This window comes from Pollachius pollachius (genome assembly GCF_949987615.1).
Source record: "Pollachius pollachius genome assembly, chromosome: 16".
NCBI classification, from domain to species: Eukaryota; Metazoa; Chordata; class Actinopteri; order Gadiformes; family Gadidae; genus Pollachius; species Pollachius pollachius.
In genome coordinates, this window is record NC_136949.1 from 4,306,935 (window position 1) to 4,331,734 (window position 24,800).

A 24,800-nucleotide genomic window follows, 5' to 3' on the forward strand; every position below is an offset into this window, starting at 1 on the left:
TGGCACTGTTTACCCATAAACAGAAAATAAGTGTTGCCAACTGGTTTTGTTGATGCCTTCTCTGAAACGTTCTCTGGATTGGCACTTTTCGAAGCTCGGGGAAGTGTAGCAGTAATAGTATAAGCCCCGTAACTGTCAGGTAATCCCCACGGGAAAAATACATTATCTGCATTTAACCCGTCCTATGCCAGGGGCGTTCACTTGCATGTTTGTATAAAAAACATTCACAGTACATATGTTCTCTGATTCGTCTCTGATGTAAATAGTTCGTTTGAGTTTCTTCCTCATTATTTCTCTCCGGATCTCTGGATTAGTTGTAAACATGGAGGCCAAAACATTTCGTTTAAACTTGTGAGTGTTTGTTTGATCTCCTCCCTCCCTTTTTAGATTTTTATTTTTACAAATAGGCGATGTCCCTGTACTTAGCAAATAAGTCATCTGACGTGTCATTTGTTTTAGGACTTTTGGACCTAGTGCTAATTACTTTAATTGAAATAAGAGAACACTGAAAATCACCTACAACATTCTGAAATAATGCCAACTTGACTTTCAAATAATAATCCGAACAGCCACGAAAAGCAAGACAACAAACACTTTTTATTCATTGAAAAGAAGAGGGAAGTTTGGTAATAAACCCCGCCTTTCCCATGGCAGGCAACTTTTTCGTTGCTGCAATTTGTTTAGGTCGAGAGAGGATCCTGTATTGTAGCGTTATCCCGGTCTACCGCCAACACTATTTCCGTGTTCACTAGTTCCTTACTTCGTATCAGCCGTGTACGTCAGTTTACGGTCCGAGGGCGAAGAAAATTGCAACATGACAAGAACATCAACAACGTGACAGGCAGAATAAATATATAGCTTGGACGAAGAATCGGACGAAATTAATATCCGAAACACGTAACGAATAGAGCTATCCCACTACGCTCTCCCTCTCGCCGCCACCTATGTCCTGAGTGCTCACCCTCCCTCGCCGATAACGCCAATTCGGAGCATCCCGTTCCGTGCGCTCCGTCTTGAAGCGGTAAGGCCTGGAACCGACTGGCTGACTGTCGAGTAGCTGTGTCACCGGGTAGGGAACTTGTACCACGTGCCGACCCAACAGTGGCTTGTATCTAGTCGAACGGACCCAGTGCTGCTACTACATGCATGGACCTTAGAGTGACCCAAGGAGATTATGATCACGTGTGAGTGCTGGTACTAGGCGGGCACGTAAGTAGCACACTAAAAGCAAAGACAGACGCTCAACTTGGAGTGAAACGACTTCTGCTTCTACTCCTAGGGAGTTTGAGTTCCATACCGGTTGCGCTGGTTAGGTTGAGTTTACGTTCAACAAGTCTGTTGACTCCTAATAGTGTTTTGTTCTGGTGTTAGGTTTAGTATGTTTACGCGTTGTCATTTTAAACCGGGCAAACTTTAGTCTCTACAGCTGTAGGCAATATAAACACCCTGAACGGGCTGACCCGCCAGTGGGCATTACAACAGTCACATTCAGTGACTCAGAACCCCCCCCCCCCCCCCAAAAATCAACTTTAAGCAGCAATGTGGACATAGGTACACCCGGGACATAGGGACACCCGGCAGGATGGACGTCGAGGAGCCTCCCGCCGAGCCGCCGCTGCAGCCGACCCGGCTGTACGTGAAGCGCTGGTTCATCGTGCTGCTGTTCAGCTCCTACTCGCTGTGCAACTCGTACCAATGGATCCAATACGGCATCATCAGCAACATCTTCATGCGCTACTACGACGTGAGCGCCTTCACCATCGACTGGATGTCCATGATCTACATGCTGACCTACATCCCCTTCATCTTTCCGGTCACCTGGCTCCTGGATAAGAAGGGGCTCCGGGTGGTCGCGCTGGTCGCCACGGCGCTGAACTGCGCGGGCACCTGGATCAAGGTGGTGAGCGTGCGGCCGGACCTCTTCGCCGTCACCTTCCTCGGGCAGTTCTGCTGCTCGTGCGCGCAGGTTTTCATCCTGGGCATGCCGTCAACCATCGCGTCCGTGTGGTTCGGCTCCGAGGAGGTGTCGACCGCCTGTTCTATTGGAGTGTTCGGCAATCAGGTATGGAGGAGAAAAGTGTGTTTTTTAAGTGAAATATTAACAACTTGTTGTTAATATAACTTGTTACTTCATCACCGATTGCTTAAAATTGAGTAGGTGAGTGAATGAATGAATGCAAGGGTGTAGTTCACTGGCAGGTCAAACGTTTGGACATCTCTTGCGATGCTCTGGCGATGCAGAACAAGTCGCGTAATTACGCACGTCAACGCCACCCCGTTCTCTCGTTTAATGTTATGAAAGTTTCCATCTCAGCGTTGCCGTGATGGTGTTCCCTAATAATGACCTAATAATACCCTCTGGCTACGTCTGCAGAGGAGCTGACTACTATCTGTTCTCCTCACGGTTAGTGTGTTCGCAATTGGTAATAAAGCATCCATTTCAAATCAATAAGTTTAGTAGTGCGTTGAAATCTTTTTTTTTTGGGGATACACGACAGACATTCACTCTGGATCCAGTTAGCTCACCTCCGAAGGCGATCAATTTGAACCCCAGGGGTTCCTCTTAGGGACTGTCCATAAACTACTGTTGTTTTGACGAGATTTCCTGTTTTATTTCGATAACTTCGTAGGGACTTGTGGCTTATATTTGGGACAATTTTTATCTATATATTTTTTAACAAATCGGTCTCATGTAGAACAAGTGTTTTTGCTATTGTACTATCAATTTGTTTTACATAAATATTAGAAATATTTACATAAATATTCTTTACAAATCTTTTTATGGAAGATGCATCGATATTTTTTAAAAGCTCCCATGTCATGTGACCTAGTGACTCCTAATCAATAACAGATATTACAACACTGCACAAATAAGATACACCTCTTTGTAATGGGCAGTGGCGTCATTAGGCCTATTTTAGGGGGGCTTCAGCCCCCCTAAAATATTCTTAAGCCCCCCTAAATAATTTTATGTTCATTTATAAATATTTTTTTTTTTTTTTTTTTTTTTACAAAAAAGTGCTGACAAATTCAATATAATGTGGCGAGAATTTGAGTTTAGATAAATAATCATATAACCAGTTATTATTAACTTAAATGTGATCATAAATCTTAGTTTCCCTTATGGAAGCGGTAGAGAGTCAGAGTCAGTGCGTCGTTATCGAGTCCATTCCACTTGTTCATATAGAGCACGCCCACATCACTGCAATCCAGTCCACGTTTTCCCTGCAACCTAGGTTGTTATTTCTCAGTTTTTGTTAGCTGTTTGTGAAATTAAACGTTCGCTCACATTCTGTGCATCTCCTGGGGGCTAAGCCCCCCCTGTCCTTAAAACCTAGTGACGCCCCTGGTAATGGGCATTAGTGCGTCTTCTATTTTAGATGTATTGAATGAAAATTCAATGACACCGGGGCTATTGAAAAAAGGGATGCCTTTTTCATACAAATATCCTTCCCCACAGGAAGGGGCGGTGGGAGATGATGAGGTAATTTCCTGTGTTCTGTGGTAATAGTACATTTTAGGACTTCCTATACTATAGGCTTTAACACTCATTAGCAGTATGTGCATCAGCGGACAGATGGGAGCGTAGTGACAGTGATTTCAACTGTGAAATAATGTGGACCAGCTTTCATTTATGTTATACCCTTATAGTTTCAGCATTGGGTATGGAAATGTAACAAAAAGGTAAATTAAACAACAAGCTGCTCTGCAGTGAACTCTATTTTTTTTTAGCAGAAGCTGATATTGGGCAACACTTTTATTCTTTGGTAGTGGCTCCCATTGTGGATGTTATCAGACCCTCTGCTCTTGATAGAAGCCCTCACTGAAGGCCATGTGTGCACATCAACGTCTCCATGCACATCGACAGATCCTGTTGGATTTGCTTGGTTCCAACCTTACTTACTTGGTTTCAACTCGTTATCAAGTAAGGAGTATGAAAATCACCACACACACACACACACACACACACACACACACACACACACACACACACACACACACACACACACACACACACACACACACACACACACACACAGACGTGCGTTTGCAAGAATGCAAAAACAAATCCAGAATAACCACACGCACAACCCACTTGTATTTTCCCAAGTATTTTCCCAACTCAATGTAGATGATATTGGTGTATCATTCATGGGTGGTTAGACTTTCTCGGCTTCTGTTTCTTTTAGTTGTGATGCCCTTATCCCCGGTGATATATTATGGTCATTGCTTAACAGTTTACCATTAACCGACTTTTTCATATTTAGCCTTATCCCTGGAAAATTGACACTGACCTGACTGCTTCAGGTCAGTGTGCTGTTAAATATTAGCGAAAAGGAGCCACTTCAACTTGACCTGAATGTTGTTTAAAGGAGCACTATTAGGCGATTGTGAGGAAATGCAAGGTCTATATGGTCTTTAGACCCTAGCCAAGATGTCATCATAGTTCAGCCTAGGCTCCTGTCGGCAGGCTGGTTTACTGCCTGAATATCAGGCAGTAACTACAAATGGATTCTCCGCGCATCAGCACGTCTGGCTGGGCTGCATCCTGTTGAGACCATGACTTTTATTAAATCAGATACCAGCGTTACCAGTTTCAATGCCAGGGGGCAGCGCCCAGGAACCAACTGGTGGATCGGTGTGGAGGTGATGTAGGACTGGTCAGTGGGGGTGGAGGGGGGAGGAGGGTGTGCTACCAGGGCTCGGGGCAGTTGAGGAGAACCCTAGCGCGGGCTGCTTCAATGCGTACTGCCTTCATGGTCACGCACTCGCAGGTTGAGCCACTGAGCCGCAGTCCAGAGAGAAACATCCTTCTAATCGCTGGAGCAAGGACATAACTGAGCACTTGGCGGCTTCTAGGTTGTCACGTAAACGTCCCAATGCAGGACACAAATGATTCAAAGTGCTGACCCAAGTGTTTGTTTACAGATACTTTTAGGTATTAAGCTCCTATGAACATGCTTACAACGATTAGTTATATATTTGGACAGTTAGCGAGAGTTCCCAGAGCAATTATAGGTCAACATTTCTGCTCTGCCTGCGGGGCCCGCGATGCGAGTGTGTTCATGTTGAATTGATGGGGGCTAAGGGCTCAGCAACACTATGCTGTTAAGGATAAATACAGATGCACGTGCATCAAAGTGGACGCATGTAATAGGGTGGGAATGGGTTAATGTGGTCTGTGCGATACATAAACAGCAATGTTGTCTACAGAGACAACATTGCACAGCAGAGTCGTCGCAGCTGTCCCTCTTGGACTGGTCAGAGTGAAGCATCTCCTCGTTAAACATCAGATGGTTAATCGTGTTAAACCAATTTTATTTTAGCATAGCAAATCATTTGCCTGTGTCTATTTTAGTATTTTATTCTTGGGACTCGACAGACGGTTAAGGGAGTTAGAGTCCGCCGGGTACAGCCGGAGATCACACCGCTCGTTCTCTCAGCCAACACCGTGGCCTCGGAATGCCCCAGAACGGAGACAGCCAGCGCAGCTGTGCGGACCCCTCGGAGCCCCACGGGGAAGACTGGACCGGGGGTCCGGCCGTGATGAATGCGGCCCCGGGCCTCGCCTCCATCGTGTGGAGCCCCGGGCCCTTAGGCAAGTCCCTCTCCACCAGCTCCCGGTTGGACCTGGTGGAGGGAGACGCCCAGCTCCGGCCGGCCCCGGGGGCCGCCGAGACGAAGGTGTACCACCGCCGCTGGGTCATGCTGGTCCTCTTCAGCGCCGTGTCGGCGAGCAACGCCTTCATGTGGCTGCAGTACGGGATCGTCAGCAACATCTTCACGCGCTTCTACGGCGTGGACCCCCTTGCGGTCGACTGGCTGTCCATGATCTACCTGCTGACCTACATCCCCCTCATCCTGCCCGTGCTGTGGCTGCTGGACCGCCGCGGCGTCCGCGACGTGGTGCTGGTGGGCGCCGCCTTCAACTGCATCGGCGCCTGGGTGAAGATCGGCAGCGTGGGGCCCGAGCTGTTCGCCGTCACCTTCTTCGGCCAGTTCGTGTGCTCGGTGGCCACAGTGTTCGTGCTGGGCATCCCCTCGTACCTGGCATCCGTGTGGTTCGGGCACAGGGAAGTGTCCACCGCCTGCTCCGTCGGGGTGCTGGGGAACCAGGTTTGTCAGAGGGGCGACTCCCCCCGGCAATGGGGTACCTTACCGCGCTGACTTCTTTCTGATCTTCTGTGCCTCTTTTAGTCCTGCTGTGTTTTTCTCTCGTTTTGAGGTAGCGCGTACCGCTAGGGAAAGCTAGTGTGTATGGATGTGTGAATGGGGCTTTGTTTTTTGTGTTCGGACCTTCCTGGGCTCGGGTGCTGGGGGGAAGGTGTGACTATTATTGGCTTAGCGTGAGAGTCGGCATCAGGTTATGGCCCGGGCAGTCCTCCTCATACCTGCGCTGAATCGGTTTTATCAAGCTAAGCAATGCCACTATTGTTGAGTCAAACGTTGGGTTGTGCATTGCTTTCTTCTCCGTTGCTCAGTGACTGGTTAGTGGTGGTTAATGTGTGTATGGTAACTTTGAGTGCTGTGTTTTCGGTTCTTGGTTTGCATAATATAATAAATTGGTTACAATTTTACAATTAGGGTGCACTAAATAACCATTACTTAACGTTAGTTAATGCAATGTTTCCTAATTGTGTTAATTTCTGTTGGTTTTCAATTATTTATTATTTATTATTTAACTCAAACCCTTACCCCTATGCTATCCTATCCAATGCTATATAATAATGCTTATTACTGCATAAACAAATGTTGACTAATAGTTAATTTGTTAAGACTTCAATAAATAAATGTACTAAATATAGCTGGTCAAATTTAAATGCAGATATTCTGAACTTCTGCTCTTTCAAAGTTATTAGTCAAAAGTATATGACATGCATATAGTGTTCTACTGTCTGATAGCATTCTGCATTCTGTCAGCTGCTTTAAGCTCCTGAGGAGGGTCCCTCCCTAATAACATAATTAAGGGTTATAAATGCACAGTAACCCTTTATCGCATTATTAAGGGTTATCAATGCATCCCATTGATAACCCTTAATCACACAATTAGAATGTTGTGAATTAAGCCTCAGAAAAGTATGTTCCATGAAATCCATTGCAATCTCAAGACTCATTTTTTAATTGTCTTCTTTGCCTTCAAGTCGTTCAAAGGGTGGAGTTTATTTTTCCTTTCGTGGTACGCAGCCAAGTGTCTGACCAATCACCATCCACTCCCGAGGCCTAGCCACTATCCAAGGACCTTTGCTTTGAAATGTTTCTGACATTTTCTTGGCAATATATCTGGTAGCTGTGAGATTTTCATTTCCTCTCTACGTCCTTTGTTGCTCGTTTCTTTAGCCAATACTCTAATTTGGATACCAATTCTGGGCTGTTGAATAGTTACTTTTTAAGATCCTGTTTTCCATCACTTTATTATTGAGACTGTGAGATCCCACTAAGGTTCCACCATTCATTCATTCATCAAAGTTTATTCGGTTCTATCTCAAAGTGGCAATCTCAAAGATTTCCGTTTCGTTCTCTTTGACGATAAGCGATAATTCTTTCCAGAAATACAAATAGGGTCGCCATCAGCCAGTTCCTAGAATTCATAATACAGCAAATAGAAGAGCTTCCATCAGTGGGCCACAGGCTCCGTCACCATTGTTTCCCTCATTCGGCGAGCGATAGCAACCTAGCAAACATTAATTTCCATGAAAATCCTCAAGATTGCCAGAGTAGGCACTGGGCTGCGACCCAAGCGACACAAAGAGGGTAAATCCCGTGGTCCGACCTCGTGGAGTTGACCTTGAACAACAACCCTTCATGGCAATACAAAAAATCTCAGGAATTAGTTGGTTCGTCAGCCAGCGATTAACCCTGCAGCTGTTGTTCTCCCATAAAGACTCATTCACCAAGAAATGCGAATAAAGATTTATTTCGAATGATATCATAAGAGCGAATGTCTTTGCATGATAAGGCTTTGGCGTGAGCCCCGTCACGTATCCAGGACAACGTGTGGACTCGGCATATCCTGCCAGGACTAACAGGGGCGGAGCCTTCCCCTGGACCGGTAGACCGGGGCAGACCTGGTGGTGGTGGAGTGGAAGGGGGAGCATCGAACGGTGTTAGACTAGACTTTATAAAGCAGGTGTAGGCAGTTGATTGGTGATTGGCAAACTGGCGCTCGTGAGATGGGTCCTCCTGGTAGAACTTGCGCTAAAGCTTACATTCCTTCTGTTCCCCAGCTGGGCATCGCCATCGGGTTCCTGCTGCCGCCCATCCTGGTTCCCAACGTGGAGAACATGGACGAGCTGGCCGGGCACATCCGCAACATGTTCTACATCACGGCCGGTGTGGCCACCTTCCTCTTCATCCTGGTCATCATTGGTGAGACACTCGTCTGTTTTCGTGTGTTTTGTGTTTTTTGATGAGGAGCGGCGGATGTAACGTCCGCGTGAGAAACACCTCAACGTCTCTGTTGTCCTGGGTGAATGTCGACATGTCAACACACCGCACTAGAAATGTTTGCAAAGAAGTATCTGTCGGTCAGTGTCATGGTGATGGAGAAACCGGACCAAATGTCATCGTGGAGGAATTCAACTTTGATTCACAAAATAAAGTTTGTCCACCAAACTGCATTACACCAAAACATTTTGTGTACACAACTCATCGCTGACCCCTTTCCTTATCTTTGACTTTTGAATCCCAAAGATAAAGTACAGTGAAGATCCTCTAACAAAATGTTTTTTTTGTGAACAACTCAACACCCTCATCAGCTCCCTTATCTCCCTTATCTTCATCATTTGAAGTGCAAATTTAATAATCAGGTGTAAAGATCTTCACTAACAAAATGAGTTTTCCGGTGCACAACTCAAACAAGGCCCACTCCCTTATCGTGGACATTTTATGTGCAACGATAATGATCGTTGTAAAGATCACAACTATCAAAATGAGTCTTTCCCAAACAGTGTGACAAGGCCCCCTCCCTTATCTTGGACTTTTGGATCGCAAAGATATTGCACTGGAGTAAAGATCACAAGCTTTCCATTCAAGACACTTTCGGGTTGCGGTGTGAGAAGACACGTGGTCATGGAGGAAGTTACTCATGCGGAAGGAAATGGGTTTTACAAGGGACTCCACCGCCCCCCTTCTATGTCTAATTTATCTCTGTCTGCTGTTAATTCACCATTCTCCTCACTCCAACCGACCACTAGTATAGTCTCCTCTCTTCCACGCTGCATTCACAAAAACTCACCCCAGCCTGCTTTAGGCTTTTCTGACTTGTTCCTTTTGTAATGTATGTCTCAAAGTCACGAGACACAGGTTCACAACGACAAGAGCGTTACTTTCAGTTCATGCGTACACTCATGCAGTACGGTATGTACATGTTTAAAGGCCTGGAGGTAGGCCTAGGGACAGCCAGGCTGATGGGTACGGAAACCCCCATCGCAGGGGTAGCCTAGGCCTGATTAGAGAGGGGGATCTCAGCCGGATCGCGGGCAGAACCCGACGAGATGGTAGAAACACTGTCATTGTCTTGGTGGAAGCAAGGCTCCATGCCAGGAGCCAGCTTTGAGGTCATGAACCTCCGTCATTTTTGTAGAAATTCAACCTTTAAACACAACTGTATTCAAAATCAGCGTTTGAGAACTTCTCAAAGATGAGTAAATGCTTAATTCAGTTGAGACTTCTTACTTTGTGTCCGCCATGTGTGACATTTGTTGGTGCGTGTCTGGCTGGCTCCAAACCTTTAAGTCTCTCTGGTTCCCGGAGGGGGGTAGGGGGGGGGGGGCGGGGGACAAAAGGTTGACTGGTCGGGGCATTCCATGTGAATGCCAAGCACAGCAATGTTTGACGGTGTTGACGCGATGACCCCCCTGCCATTTGACCCACGATTTGAACACAGCTTCCTCCCCTGTTTGAAGCGTGGACCCTTTTAATACACGAGACGGATTCGCTTCACTTGAGACAACTGTGAGTGTTACGAATGTCCTACAGCACAAGTCTTTTGTGTAAATGCAAAGGTTTACTTGTGTGTGTGTGTGTGTGTGTGTGTGTGTGTGTGTGTGTGTGTGTGTGTGTGTCTGTGTGTGTGAGAAAGTGAACAACACGTACCAGTTGGTCAGTGGTGTGAAGCGTCCATTGTCCGTGACTCAGCCAACACACACACACACACACACACACCCACCTACACACACACACACACACACACACACACACACACACACACACGCACGCACGCACGCACGCACGCACACACACACACACACACACACACACACACACACACACACACACACACACACACACTCAAACCAACTTCTCCCCCTCATGTACACATCATCGGATGCCAAATGTGTGAAGGTTGCCCTGCTGGCGGGGCCATCTGGGGCCCCCCTGAGTCACGGCCCCTGGGAACAGTCTTGCTGTGGGTGGTTCGGGGCCCCGGGGCCAGAACATGTCTCATCGGCTCCACGGGGGGGGGGACGCGAGCTCCGTCTCCTCCTGCAGGGGGCCCGAGGGACTTTAGGACGATCACATGACTGAACTCAAGGAAGGGGTCACTCCAGATGTGTGGTTCCGGCCAGAGAGAGGGCGGGACTTTGGAGGGAGCGACGCCCCTTTCAGCTTCATGGGTTTAGTGGTGAGAGAGAGGGCGGGTCTTCGGAGGCAGCGACACCCCTTTTAGTAACATGGGTTTAACAGTGAGAGGGAGAGAGGGCGGGGTTTCGGGGGAAGCGACGCCCCTTTTAGTTGCACAAGCTTAGCGGTGAGAGGCGACAGAGAGTGTGGATCTCCTGATAAGAGGGATATCCATGACTGTCACGTTTCAGATATTGCTTGGTCAAACTCTTTGTTCAAAAACCTCCATATTTCTTCTCCCTGTGTATGTGGTTCTTGTCATTTTATTCAGCTAACTCAGAGAATGTCAGCTGGCGTACACACTGTCCATGATATTTAAGCCACACCAAACTAAGCACCAGTTTAGTACTTATAACAGCAAAAACAGAAGTGCTTTGTTAATACCCAAAGTACTTCTGCGAACACAACAGACCTTCTCTTTTTAAGTGATATTTTGGACCCTGTGTTGTCTGTCTCAGTAGGGGGTTGGATGTAGGGGGGGCAGCAATCAGAATGTTATGTCCCCAAAAGTCAGCACCCCAGGGTGGGGGTGGGGGTCGTGTAAGACCTGGTCCAGGATTGGATTGGATGTCCTGTCTTTCAAACTGTTGATTTGAAAGGAAAAACATCTGCTCGGACCGTCCCCGCCTAGTTTGGTGTCATTCAGTTCAAACTCGCTGGCATGGGAAAGATAGATTTAAGAGTTTGAAGATCAAACAATAATGGCGGTCACTTCAAACAAAAATAAACACCAGGAATGTACAAATACCTCGTCCTCCCTCGCCTCCCTTTCCTTCCCCTCCCCCCTGCTGACCTTTTCCTGTTCCATAAAAAGGGAAGTATAAGAAAAGCCGCTCTGCTCTAAGAAATCACAGGTCCTCCATGATGATGTGATGCATTGTACTGGGTTTATTCCTGATGCTTTGAGGCAGACTTCCGAGTGGAAGTGCCTGCCGATTTCTACGGGAGTTGTCTATATATATATATTTATAACTAAACAAAGAAAGGGAAAGTAATAACATGCTACTTTTATTTATCTTATGTGACTACATATATATGGGTCTTGTTTTTAATGAATTCCTTCAACACGTGTAGCATTCCAACAACGTTCCGGTTCTCTCCACAGTGTTCCAGGAGCGTCCGGAGCTGCCCCCGACCCAGGCCCAGGCCCGGGCCCGCAGCCTCCCCCCGGAGCAGTACTCCTACCTGGCCTCCATCCTCCGCCTGGTGCGGAACCGGCCCTTCATGCTGCTCGTCGTCACCTACGGTACGGACATGGCCCAGAGCAGCGTTCCGTCGTTGGGACGGCTCCTTCCCCTTCTACAGCTGTTCTGACGTTGATACAAGTGTCGGAAATGACTCGCGAGTACATTAGTCCATGCGCCGGTCCGATGCATCACGCGACTTCTCTACAATGCAGGCAAAGAACATCACAACACTACAGTGTTATTCTGTGTTCGTTAACGGTCGGGGGTGGAAAGGTGGAACGGGAAACGCGTCATCTCCGACCTACGTGAGTTTGAGCTACCGGGTCAGAAACACATAGATGCTCACGCTTAACTACAAGAATACAAATGAATTAATATAATTATAGATTAGAAATGTAAAATGTCTAGTTCTGAAAAAAAGATGGTCAAAAGTAAGTGGATCGACTATACATTGCTGTCATTATAAGAGAACCCTTAAATAAGAACAAGTGCTATCAGGAGTTACAATGCTAGATGCTGTATCGGTATATACTCGGTTTCGGCCGATTCTCAAGTTCAGGAATCGATATCGGGAAGGAAAAAATGGTATCGGAACATCTCTACTCCCTTCTGAACCCCCCCCCCCCCCTTGTACTCCTCTTCCTGGTAGATCTTCGTGGACTTTTGATATCTCAAAACCTACGCCCACGTTTTGATTGATTGAGTGTCTTTAAGCCGACTCCACCCAATGGTGATGTAGTTATGGCGGTATTTACAGGGAATTTATTGAGTTATTGAGAGATTAGATTGAGAGATTTATATCAGCGCTTTTCAGCTGATGGTGTATTTATTTTATAGATTTGGTTGCCAGTTGTAAAAGGTCAGCTAAAGGATGAGATGCTGAAAACGCATCTAGCGATAACGCTCATTAGTTATTTGTCGTTTTACTAACTAGTCTGTCTCCCATCTAAAGAGGTCACAATACTTTGTGTAAAAAAATTAACGAGATGAGATGTGACCTGGCCGATGAGCTTGGCGAGGATGTGGGAACAGAATGATCGGAGTAAATAAACAAACGAGAGTCCATGGCAGATGACAGCAATTTGAACATTGTGTGTGATTGGTCAGAAAAGAAAGGCGGGGGGTATTTTTACCATGTCTCCATGGAGACCACTGGTTTTGATTAATGGAACGTTCAGCAGCCAAACTAAAACAGCATTGAAATAAAATCTGCCCGTTGTTTGAAGTACTGAGTACAAATATAGAAATTATTCAATATTCAGTAAATAGCACTTTGTTACCACCAACCACTGGTTTAATTATTACCAACTGCTAATCGCGTTATGAATAAACTAGAATGACAGGCCTGGCAAATTCCTGTCCAAATATGCAGACTTCTTTTCATACTTTTTTTTGGGTTCATGGAGGATAGCTGGTCAGGGTATTGCATACTTTCCTCTTGCCAAGAATCCTCAAGCCGTCAGACAGTTTGTAACTGGTATTATGTCTATCTTTTCTAAACACCATGACATTATCTCATTCTCCCTCTCCCATTCTCTCTCTCTCTCTCTCTCTCTCTCTCTCTCTCTCTCTCTCTCTCTCTCAGGACTGAACGTTGGCTGTTTCTACGCAGTCGGCACCCTCCTCAACCGTATGATCATCATACACTACCCCGTAAGTCCTGCCCTTGGGGGGTCTAATAGTGGTGGTTTGGGTGGTCGACTCCCCGCTGCAGGGTTGTGAGTTCTAACCCCTGTCCGCAGTCTGCCCATAGGCTTCCCTAAGCAAGAGGCCCTGAACCCCAACCTGCCCCTCATTGACGTCCGAGTCGTGTAGGATTAAAAACACTTTGAAGAAGAGCAGCCTGCTGTCAAATTATTCAAATTATTTTTGGCCAGTCGCCATGCTACAGACTTAGACATTGTTTCCGCCAGTATTGATATAGTTATTTGGCCCAAACCTACTTCGATTCTTTGACTTTCAAGTTGAATGTCACCTGTTGCCACAATATGGACTAGCGGATCGAGAAAAGTGTGTCTCCCCCCTTGTATGTGAGGTTTGAAAGGTTGTTCTCCTAGAAAGATACCTAATAATTGACCCACCCATGCACCTCCCCCAAGTTTACATCTGCAATCGCCCTGTTTTACCTGTCAACTGGGTTTTACAAGCGCACCCACAGAATAATGGAGTGAATGATGACAATTACAATTACAATTAGGGCATTTAGCAGACGCTTTTATCCAAAGCGACTTACATTGGTTAATACACACATTGACACACTGACGGCAGAGTCAACCATGCAAGGCGATGTCACCTGTTGACGTCCTCCTTTAACAACTGTGGGTTGTTGTGTGACCTTTGTTCAGGGCGAAGAGGTGAATGCTGGGAGGATCGGACTTACCATCGTGATTGCCGGCATGGTGGGCTCCCTGATCTGTGGCATCTGGTTGGACAAAACCAAGACATACAAGTAAGAGGACTAGCAGCAGACTGATGAATACAATAAGTACTTATACAGGGGACAGGGTAATGCAGCAGCCTGCCAGCAGCCTGCATGTCAGGAGATGTCTGAGTCCAAACTGCTCGTTGATGTCACTGTATTTCGCTTTGGATTAAAGGCTAGATTACTAAATGGGAATACACAACATGTGCACGATTTACACTGCGACCGCGACGATATACCAAATGTACTTCGTCTTTAGGCACAAAGACAAATCCCTGGTCGGAATGGGCGGTTTGGTGGATGCCTGTCATTGTCAGTGTCCAAATGACTTTGAGACAAAAGCGATGTCTTCAGTGAAAAGGTTTCCTAAAAGAACGCGGTTAGGCTACCTTTTACGAAGGAAACCAGACCAGAGGCCCCGCCCTCCCTTCACATCAGGCCCTCCCTCACTTCACATCAGGCCCTCCCTCACTTCACATCAGGCTCCGCCCTCCCTTCACATCAGGCCCTCCCTCACTTCACATCAGGCCCTCCCTCACTTCACATCAGGCTCCGCCCTCCCTTCACATCAGGCTCCGCCCTCCCTTCACATCAGGCTCCGCCCCTGAGCATGTGTTGTTGTGCTCGCTGCGCTGTGTGAGGCGTCTGGGGCTTGGAGCGTGGTTGTTGCTTCGTCGCGGTGGCTTTTTGGGACTCTGTGGGGCCTGTTGACGCAGGTGGGACACTGACAGCCTCCCCCCCCCCCCCCCCCCCCCCCCCCCCCCCCGGGTCTCAACCCAGTCCCCCCTGCCCCCCCCAACCACCCAGCGTTATCCACACAGGCGTGTGTGCCTGAATTAAAGATGGGACACTATATTGAAATAATCTTGATCGCAATTTCCTGACTGGAAACAATAAAGTGCTATCTTATCTCATCGTAGATTAGGATATGGGACTACATGTTGGCTTTTCTTTTTCGTATTGTGATACTATTTGTCCACCTCGATTATTTTATGAGGGATGGATTTTGGTTTATTTTTTTATTGCGATGCAGCAGAAGTGTACTGTCTCTTAAAGTCTATTAAGCGTTGTAGTTTAGTGGAGAATGGACTAAATCTATTTAAATGTAATTAAGCTATTTCATTATCGCTCCCGATTTCATCAGACGGATCCCAACACAGGTTTTATTTTATTTTAAATAGATACACCTTCGATGACCTATTCAAACTGCCAATTTTTACCCAAATTGTAAAACAAACACATGTCTAGCGAACCGTGAGACCTTGGGAACCAGATGGACCCAGTGTATGTTTTTGTTTCTTCACTTATCTGTGTGTGTGTGTGTGTGTGTGTTCTCCCAGGCAGACGACCCTGGTGGTGTACTTCATGTCTCTGGTGGGGATGGTCGTATACACCTCAACCCTTAGCCTGGGGCACCTATGGGTGGTCTTCATCACGGCCGGATCTCTCGGGTAACCCCTCCCCCAGGCCTTTGATTGTCTTGTTATTTAAATGTTGGATGTGTCACCGTTGAAGATCAGATAAGAGTCGATGAATCCTTCTGTCTCAATCCTTTTGATCTGGCAACCCAAACCACAGCAGGTCTACAAATCAGAATATAGAATACATGTGTTGTTTCCTGGCAGTCCACACCAAACCATGTGTTTGGGTTCACATACCAACTGCCGTGTTTTTTTTTAAAACTTTTCCAGGGCTATAAACGAGAGGGTTTCATCTGTTTTTAACAGCATGTAGAAAAGGCGGTAAAATACCCAACTGGCAAACATTTAGCAACAGACTCAACATTTCAGACATCCTCGATCGCGGCCCATCGTGTTGTTTTGTGCGGTCGTCAATGTGGGTCACTCACAGCAAGGAAACTTGTGTAACCGATTCAAAACTGGGTACTCTTCTCTCTCTCTCTCTCCACACACACAAGAAGGTTCCTTACGTGTGTGTTTAAGACGGCCAGCCGCCACCTCTCTATTTGTTCAGCCATCGGGGTATTACTATACGGTGGCGCTATTTGTCCACCGTGTCCACACACGCACACACTGGGCCAGAGACATCGATGGTAGCCTCAGGCCCATTGCAAACATAGCCGAGGCCAAGAGCAGCGCACCCATAAGACCTTCACCTCTGGGCAGGTGATTCCATAGTTGTGGTTATTGGAGCAACACCATAATGATTGGTGTTGTCTAATTTGCCCTGAAATGAAGGGGGTTTGGTTGTGGTTGGCCACAGGGGGATCGTGCAGAAAGAAGGTTTTAAATGTATTGAATGTTTCAACAACAACCTGTCACTTTATTTCATAGGTGTTGCAGACATGCACACCCCATTTGTATCAACATGCACGCACTCAAGCAGATGGACTGAGTTTTAAATATTCTGTGTCTGTTTGTGTACACATGTATACTCTTCAATCGGCTGTTTGCATTATTACACTCAGAAGAACGGGTAAACATGCATTCTATGTATAAATATCAATGTCAATATGCAGCCTTCCTGTTGTGGAAGACTTAAGAGAGGAAAGTACTTGCTTGCATCTGGGATTTGTTTCTTCCCTAATCTGCTCTTAATTTATTTTAATTGACTCAGTTCCCCCACTCCCCGTCCGCATAAGCAACCAATTAAAAACCATGTGTGTGTGTGTGTGTCTGTGTGTGTGTGTCTGCGCGCGTGTGTCTGTCTGTGTTTGTCTATATGTATGTGTATGTGTCTGTCTGTCTGTGTGTGTGTGTGTGTGTGTGTGTGTGTGTGTGTGTGTGTGTGTGTGTGTGTGTGTGTGTGTGTGTGTGTGTGTGTGTGTGTGTGTGTGGTCCGTCCCTGCGTGTGTTCTTCTAGGTTCTTCATGACGGGGTACCTCCCCCTGGGCTTTGAGTTCGCCGTGGAGCTGACCTACCCCGAGTCAGAGGGCACCTCCTCCGGGCTGCTCAACTGTTCTGCACAGGTGACGGCCCCAGCTGCCATCTTTGTAGTTGTCGGCCCAGTTGTCAGCCTACGCCTGTGTGTGTGTGTGTGTGTGTGTGTGTGTGTGTGTGTGTGTGTGTGTGTGTGTGTGTGTGTGTGTGTGTGTGTGCGCGCGTGCCACTCACTGTTTCCCCTCGTTCCGACAGGTGTTCGGGATCATATTCACAATATGCCAGGGGAAGATCATCGACACTTACGGCACGCTGGCCGGAAACATCTTCCTCTGCGTGTTCCTGCTGATCGGCGCCGTACTGACAGGTGAGAGGTCAAACGGTTTTGGGCGTTTCGTGACCATTGTAAAGGTGCAGTGTGCTAAATCACTTGTTTGAAATTGGTTACGTTTACTGAGTCAGCCTCTCTTTTTTCGGGGGGGTTTGGGGAGAGAAGGGAGGGAGGCAGATGAGCAAAGGGTTTAATATTATTTTTTATTGGAATGAAGCTAGTTTGAAATTGCTAATTATTACATATTGTACCTTTAAAATACTCTGAATTAAAATCAATGGATCATAAGAGGATACTTTAAAGGAGTTTGCCAACAGTTTGTTCAGGCGGCTTTGGCCACCATGGTTACTGATTAACTCCAGAGGTTCAAAGACGTTCTGCTGATCGATCGTACGGTCACAGCAGCGTACTATTGATCCCAGAATGACATCTTCATACTTCAACGCTGACTAGGACGCACACGTGTGTGCGCTACGACGAGATATGAACAGCACAATGACACACCGGTCCGCCCTGTCACCAGGCCCCGTTGAGATTATTAGGAGGATCTGGACTTTAGACGTCAACAGCCGTTTGATTTGAACCATTTTCAACCATAACACATAAAAACATTTCTTTACTCAAACTACAACCTGGTTTCACGTCCGTTCCCCACTTGGCACCGTCACACATTTGTCTTAAATACGGATTAAGGTTAGGTAGCTTACATTTCATGGTCCATTTAACACTCTATGAGCAATACATAACTTGGCTAGGCAACAAGAGGGCAAGAGACGGCGACAATGATTCTCCTCTCAAGAGATCAGACCAGACAGAGACCTCCTTCTTCCATGCCTAACTTATTCAGAGACACCCACTGCTAATGCAACACTTTGTGCCCAGATTCACATTGCCATCTTTGTCCTGGGGTATAAAAGCAGAGCCCTTTCACTTAGTCTGGACACCATCGAGAAATGATTTCCTAGCTTTAACCCTAAAGGAATAACTCTGAGCCCATAGAGGAGTTATGTATCGGTTACCTTGGAAAACTTTTCTGGAACAAAGGTTGTTCTTGATCGGTACACAAAATTGCCTCGGAGGAGGCAGAAAGTTTTGTCCTTGTCAACAATAATGCATTGTTTATAATGAAGCGTTGATGGAGGAATGCTACGGTGCCAACTTTCTGTGTAGTCTCGCTGCGCTTGAGAGCCACCTGCTGGCGGTCTACAGTACTTTCACTGTTTTATATTTTTACATTGTTGTTAAAAAAAGACGATTGATCAAATTATATAATCAGAATTATATTAATTAAAAATTGTACATAATCCATGATAAATCATTATTCATATTTGTAATAGCTTGACAAAAAACGAATCTATGTGTTTCACATTTTATGTTTATACGCAAAGAAACTGGGTTAAAGACTGTGGTTCTAATACAGTAACTCACATTCACTTGTCATTCATCTAACTTCAAAGTGTGTCTGTTTCGTTCCCACAGCTCTGATCAAATCGGATCTTCGTCGACAAAAAGCTAACAAGCTGGTCAAAATAGCAGTAAGTGTTTGGATCCGTCATTAACCGATGCATGTGCTGTAATTAAGTCCTATGGGTGACTTAATTAATGGGTGGGTTTGGTTTAATCCAGAAGCTACTTATCCTGATGCTACTCAATTAGATACCATTAAAATACAACCTTATTTAGACAATATTTGCACTACAAATACCAAAAGAAAAACTCACCAGTACACGGTGGAACTTTTTAAATATGTGGATATTTTCATCAATGAAACTTGACAATTCCCATTGCTAAAGATTTCCCCAAAGCATGTTGACCTGATTGAGTATCAAACTGGAGGATTATAATCCCGGGCTGTAGAGAGTTCTCCTGCTCTCCTCAAATAGCACGCAAAGCAGTTTTAGAAATGAAGCTGGAAGAAAGCAAAGATCGGAGCAGTGATTGGTTCTGTAGGCCAACAATTTTTGTATGGTTCTGTAAACTTGATCAGAGCAGTGGAGAGCAGTGTAGAGTCGTGCTGTGCGTTAATGCTTTGTGTTAGCAGTAGTGCTTCGTGTTATTGCTTTGTGTTAGCAGTAGTGCCTTGTGTTAGCAGTACTCGATATAACAGCAGGCTAGCTGCCGTATGCTGCTTTGGTACTCATTCTGATTCTTCCTCTGCTGAAAGTCTTTACAGTCACGTGATTATAACTATAACAAAATATACATACGTGTGTGTGTGTGTGTGTGTGTGTGTGTGTGTGTGTTGCTATGAAGGGCTCGTGCTGAACACCGCATTGGCCTTGTCTATTTTTAATGACCTTTCTGGCCGTTCAAAGTGATGTGAGTTATTCCACTCGCTGATAATGATTTGACAGTTGTCACCTTGTGTGATGTCACTACTACTTCACAGGAGTGCCACGAGGAAGATTATCATTTGGTTATTTTTCTAAATGTTCCCCCACCTGTTCTGGACTTTTCTTTTGTTGCTAAACAAAGAGTTATTGAACTCCTGTGTTCATCCACAAAGAACAGTATAGTTACCGTGTACCACAGCAGCCTTTTGACCGCTTTGTTAGGTATTTGAATGCCCAGATAGTTTCCCCTCGTTTGTTTCTAATGAAATAATGAACCCCCTCCTAGGAGAATATGTGTTGTTAACTTTGCAGAAGGAGCTCTGTGTGAATTTATTCTTGATCCTGTCATATTGTTAACCTGGCGAGTACAAAAAGTGAAGACCCATAATCTGATGTGCAAGCGTCCTTCATTTCCAACATTGGCTTGTACTGCAACCATGAGCATGAGACCGTAGGCTAATCGCTTTATCTGTGGCCTGACACTTATGGTTGGCCTTAGAAAACCCCGGCTGATCTTTTAAAGATATTAATCGTTACGACGGCTGCCAAGTCACAGGGTTCTATTGGATTCCAGGAGGTTTAACAGAAAAGATCTAACAGGGAAAATCTGCAATGTCCAACAGTAAAGCTTACTCGCGTTGAGCAAGAACATATTCCACAACGCACACTGCCTCACACTTTAAAATAAGTAATTTTTTAACAATAATAAACAACGGTCTGATAATATACTACCGATAGCCGGTAGGTACAGTAAACAGCGGTTGCGATACTAGAATAGCAGGCAAGCAGAGACACGTTGTGTTGATTTAAGAAGGGAGGGCTACCCTGGCACGAGGAAAAAACAACTTGACATGAGCACTCTGACCGTCTCATTCACTCCCTCCTGATTGATTGTTTGATTTATCAAGGGATGTCTGTTCGCTCGTGCTTGAAGAAGGATATTCTGAGACACCAGCAGAACTTTGTACTATTTATGAAACATTTATATACGTAAAACAAATCTCCCGGACTTCGACGTCGGAGACCTTTCCAAGAGGTCCAATTCTGAGGGTCTCCTGAGCCCTAACCGTTCCTGCTGATCATAAAAGCAAATATTTCAGCTATCTCTGCACTGTTTACGTAACGTTACGACAGCCATATGTCAAAATTACACCGTGCCCCCGTGGAACGCTCAGCCCCTCACTGGGTCAGCCGAGCGCACTGTGCTTTGCTTGGAACGGAGTTAAGGGAGGAGTAGAAGATTTATTTCATTAATCCCTGTGGGAGAAATTCATACAGCACTGCAAACGGGAACGAAGGGTCATTGCCTTGCTCATGAGCAGGGCAGGGGTGTTAGCTTTTGAATGCTTTGTGGTTTGTGGAAAATAGGCTTTGAAAGAGGAAAAGAGGGATAGTCGTAGTCAGAACTGTTCTTGTTTACTCAGATAAGTAGGTACGCCCACGCAAGCGGGAAGCCAACTCTCTGTTCTCTACACGTCAACCTGAACTTTGACCCCGTGCTGGCGCAGCCCCGTTGTTTGGCTTTTGGAGATAAGATTAGTCTGATGGGTCAAGTCCAAAAACGTGTGTTCATGTGTCTAGCCATAATCGATCACACACACACACACACACACACACACACTGGGATTTAGAGTGATTGTGGATTATTGGTGTGTTTGACCGCGGCCAAGCAAGACAAGAGGTTGTCACGGTGATGATGTGTGACGTGGCACCAGTGTAGCTGATTATGTTGTGGCAGTTCGACAAACACTAACGTGTTTGAATTACTTAGTAGGAAGGAAACACGAATTAATCAGAACTTTGATTCTGATCTTCTACCGAGTCGCTCAAAACCTGAGAGTTCACATGACTTTGTGGAAGGATGGTAAACAAACAAATAAAGCAAAAAACACATGTTTGTGGTTCCAAACTTTCGGCGGATGTTTGTGTTCGCGATAGAGGGGATTACGTTGAATTCCGAATGCGTTGAATTGGTTTATGATCATTCGGCTAACTTGATACAGTGATATGATGCATGCTCCAGTCTCACCATATTCACCTTTTTGAGAGACCCTTATTGGCTAATGTCACTAATAACCACTAATTATTATGCATTGCTAATGAGAACTAATGAATCCAAAAAAACATCAATTACCTTTTCAAATGCTATATATCCGTGGTGAGATCATCACATATAATTACACTTACGCCTCCCATATGCAAAAAGTCTGTAAAGAAAATACAAAGAACATACGTTTCCATAACATCTTATTAATAGACAAACAATTAGTCAAGTCACTTCCGCTATTCCGCTTTCAAACAATATGATAATCATTTGAATTGCAGAAAGAAAACACACTACAAACATTTGCATATGGGTTGGCTCGTTTGTCTCTGTGTAGCCTCGTTCCTGCATGACTCTATATGTAGGGCCCCGGCTGGCTCGTGTGTCTCTGTTGATTATCGGTCCTGCATGACCCCATCATGGGGCCCGGGTGGACTTGTCTTTCTGTGGAGCCTCGTTCCTGCATGACCCCCACCCCATAGGCCCCCAAGTGGAGGTCAGAGTTTCCGGGGTCTGAGTTTTGACCACCAGCTGTGTATTTTAAGGCCGAAGCAGCGATGAACGACCCGGGCAAGGAGTGCAGGGCCGTCACCCCAATGATCCAGCCGCAGAGCGTCCCGCCTCCTTCTTGAGATTGACCAATCAACCGCCATCACGACCGCCCCCACCCCCACCCCTCACCGCCCCCCTTCCTCTCACTTCCAAAACCAAGCAATCACTTGTTGGGTTCTACGAAAACTAAAATCAACCCAAATCCTAGTGCGACCCGCGGACGAGCGAAGGTAGGTCACGGCTGAGGCACCGACAATTAACACCACCCAACCCCGCCCTCACCCCCACTCCCATCACGCTACTGGTAATCAGCACCCTGCACACACACACACACACACACACACACACGCGCACAAACACCTGCCTGTTGGATGCCCTTCCCATCCCACCAACTCTTCCTTTCTCCTCTTCCATCGATGATTCACGTTGCTGCGTTGTATTTTCGTACGATCACGGACGTGTTACCTACGTTAGGATATGGAGATACGTCTGAGCAAACTATTGGTACACAGTGTGACAAACCGACCAGCATTTTAAGTTGGTATTTCTATGTGGATTCTAAGTGGTTGTTCAACTTTTTTACACATCTGCTGTTTTTATTGTCGTTCCACACTGTTTGTGCTGTATTTTGCTCTTTGGGTTTACAATATCAGTGGCATTGTCAGTCTTCAAATAATAACTAGGTAATATAAGAGTAATGTATTTTTAATATCAGGGTTGGTTGATTATTAAATGTCCTTGAGTATTCCGTGTAGTTTGAATGCAATATCCTCCTCAAAAGCTTTAAAACACCCGTCCTTAGACTGCCACCTGGTGGTTTGTGTGTGTATGTGCAGCTGAACGGTCACTCACCGAAATGACCAGTCATGGATGTTAGTTGGATAAAATGACACACGGTTACCAGTACAGTTCTTTCAATGTATATTTATAGAATATCAACATAACATTTGGGAATATGCAGGAAGAACACTTTTGTAAAGAAAATGCCCATCAAAGGCTATATTAGTATATTTTTATTAACTACTATTGATGAAAAAATAACATTGTTGTTACTTGACAGGATCCTGACTCTATGACTGGCACACCTTCAGCAACCATTTTGAGGGAATTCAAGTGTTAATAACACACACACACACACACACACACACGATCATTTTATGATCAAACAGAATGAAAGTAAATTAAGATGAATGAATTCAAAAAGTGTTAAACATTATTAATTTATACCTATATCAAAGGTTTCTAATTAACATTGCTGCACACATAGTTTGTTAATCTTTTTTGTACGTGGTATGTTTGGTATGGAATCTCAACCACAGCATTCAAAATCATTGCACTCTGGATAATGACAGTGCCTAAATATTTTTTGTATGTATTAGAGTACAATTCAATTTCTTTCTATACGTAACTTCTATCACTTTAAAATGTGTTCAAATTTGATTGTTGAGATATTGGGAAAACATGTACAGCAGAAATGAAATTGTGTAGGTATTTCTTAATGACTTAACAGTTATTTTATTATTTTTGTGAGAGAAAAAGACTAATTTGTTGTGAAGAATAATCTGCTATTATTGTGGTTTGTATGTTTTTACATTTTAAAAATGCCTTAAAAGAGCAACACATGTATGTGAAATACGAAAAATATGCTTAGCTGTATCTTCAATCATAGCTGTCTACTTCGAAGTCTATGAGTCTTCCAAACCATGTCACATCTTTGGAAACATGCCTTTGAATATGTTGAACTGGGATGAAAATAATTTGTAAGTGTTGAATATATAACATACAATACCATCGTATCAAAATGTAGTTAATAGTAATCCGTATTTAACACAACAATGGCTGCCGCACGTAGACCTACGTTTGTATGAGTGCAGCTCATCTAAATAGTGTGTGCACAATTGAACCACACATGCCTTGTTCTCTGTATCTTTTCATCAGCAGATTGGATTACATTTGGTTTGTTCATGAATAGCACTTTGTTGTTAAATACTTTGAGCTCCTCTTTTTGATAAAGTAACCTATAAGTAAACGTTTGTTCCAAAATAGTGATGGCATTGTTAATCAAACTGGTTAATTACCTGTTTATGACCGAAAAGTCGGCTTTGAATCAAGAAAAAGCGAACTCAACGACATCATTAAATTTGCAATAAACTTTTATATTGCTCGTATATCAAACGTCTAAAAAAATATATGCAATTACGCAATTACGTGTTCTGACCACACGGTGATACTGTTGCAATCCAGTTTTACAGGGGCCTCAATGGCTCAAAGTTTTAACTAGGATAAACGCTAGCATTAAGCATATTAAAGATATGAAGGCCAATTAGACATTAAAACCTGTGGTCAGTAGAGTTGTATATAAGAATAATTGTCGTTTGCTTATAGACTAATGCAGTTGGTATCCATGTGGCCTATGACTATGAGATTGTTAAAGCATAGGCCAACAGCTTGACTCCTTTGCATACTAC

At 45.0% G+C, this 24,800-nt stretch overlaps 1 protein-coding gene across 2 annotated transcripts; it reads left to right on the forward strand.

Moving 5' to 3' along the window:
* Window positions 1-900: 900 nt before the first annotated feature.
* Window positions 901-24,368, forward strand: flvcr2b (FLVCR choline and putative heme transporter 2b; the record flags this gene model as incomplete). 2 transcript variants are annotated; one of them, XM_079753214.1, is made up of 10 exons in its annotated part: window positions 901-2,062; window positions 8,226-8,367; window positions 11,729-11,869; window positions 13,396-13,463; window positions 14,156-14,259; window positions 15,573-15,683; window positions 17,056-17,161; window positions 17,328-17,439; window positions 18,883-18,938; window positions 22,326-24,368. In XM_079753214.1, the coding sequence occupies 10 exons, from the start codon at window positions 1,583-1,585 to the stop codon at window positions 22,410-22,412; spliced, it is 1,407 nt and encodes a 468-aa protein (XP_079609340.1). In that variant the 3' UTR covers window positions 22,413-24,368. The 2 variants fall into 2 exon arrangements, with proteins under 2 accessions (XP_079609340.1, XP_079609339.1); XM_079753213.1 differs by lacking the exon at window positions 901-2,062 and adding an exon at window positions 5,464-6,117.
* Window positions 24,369-24,800: the final 432 nt, after the last annotated feature.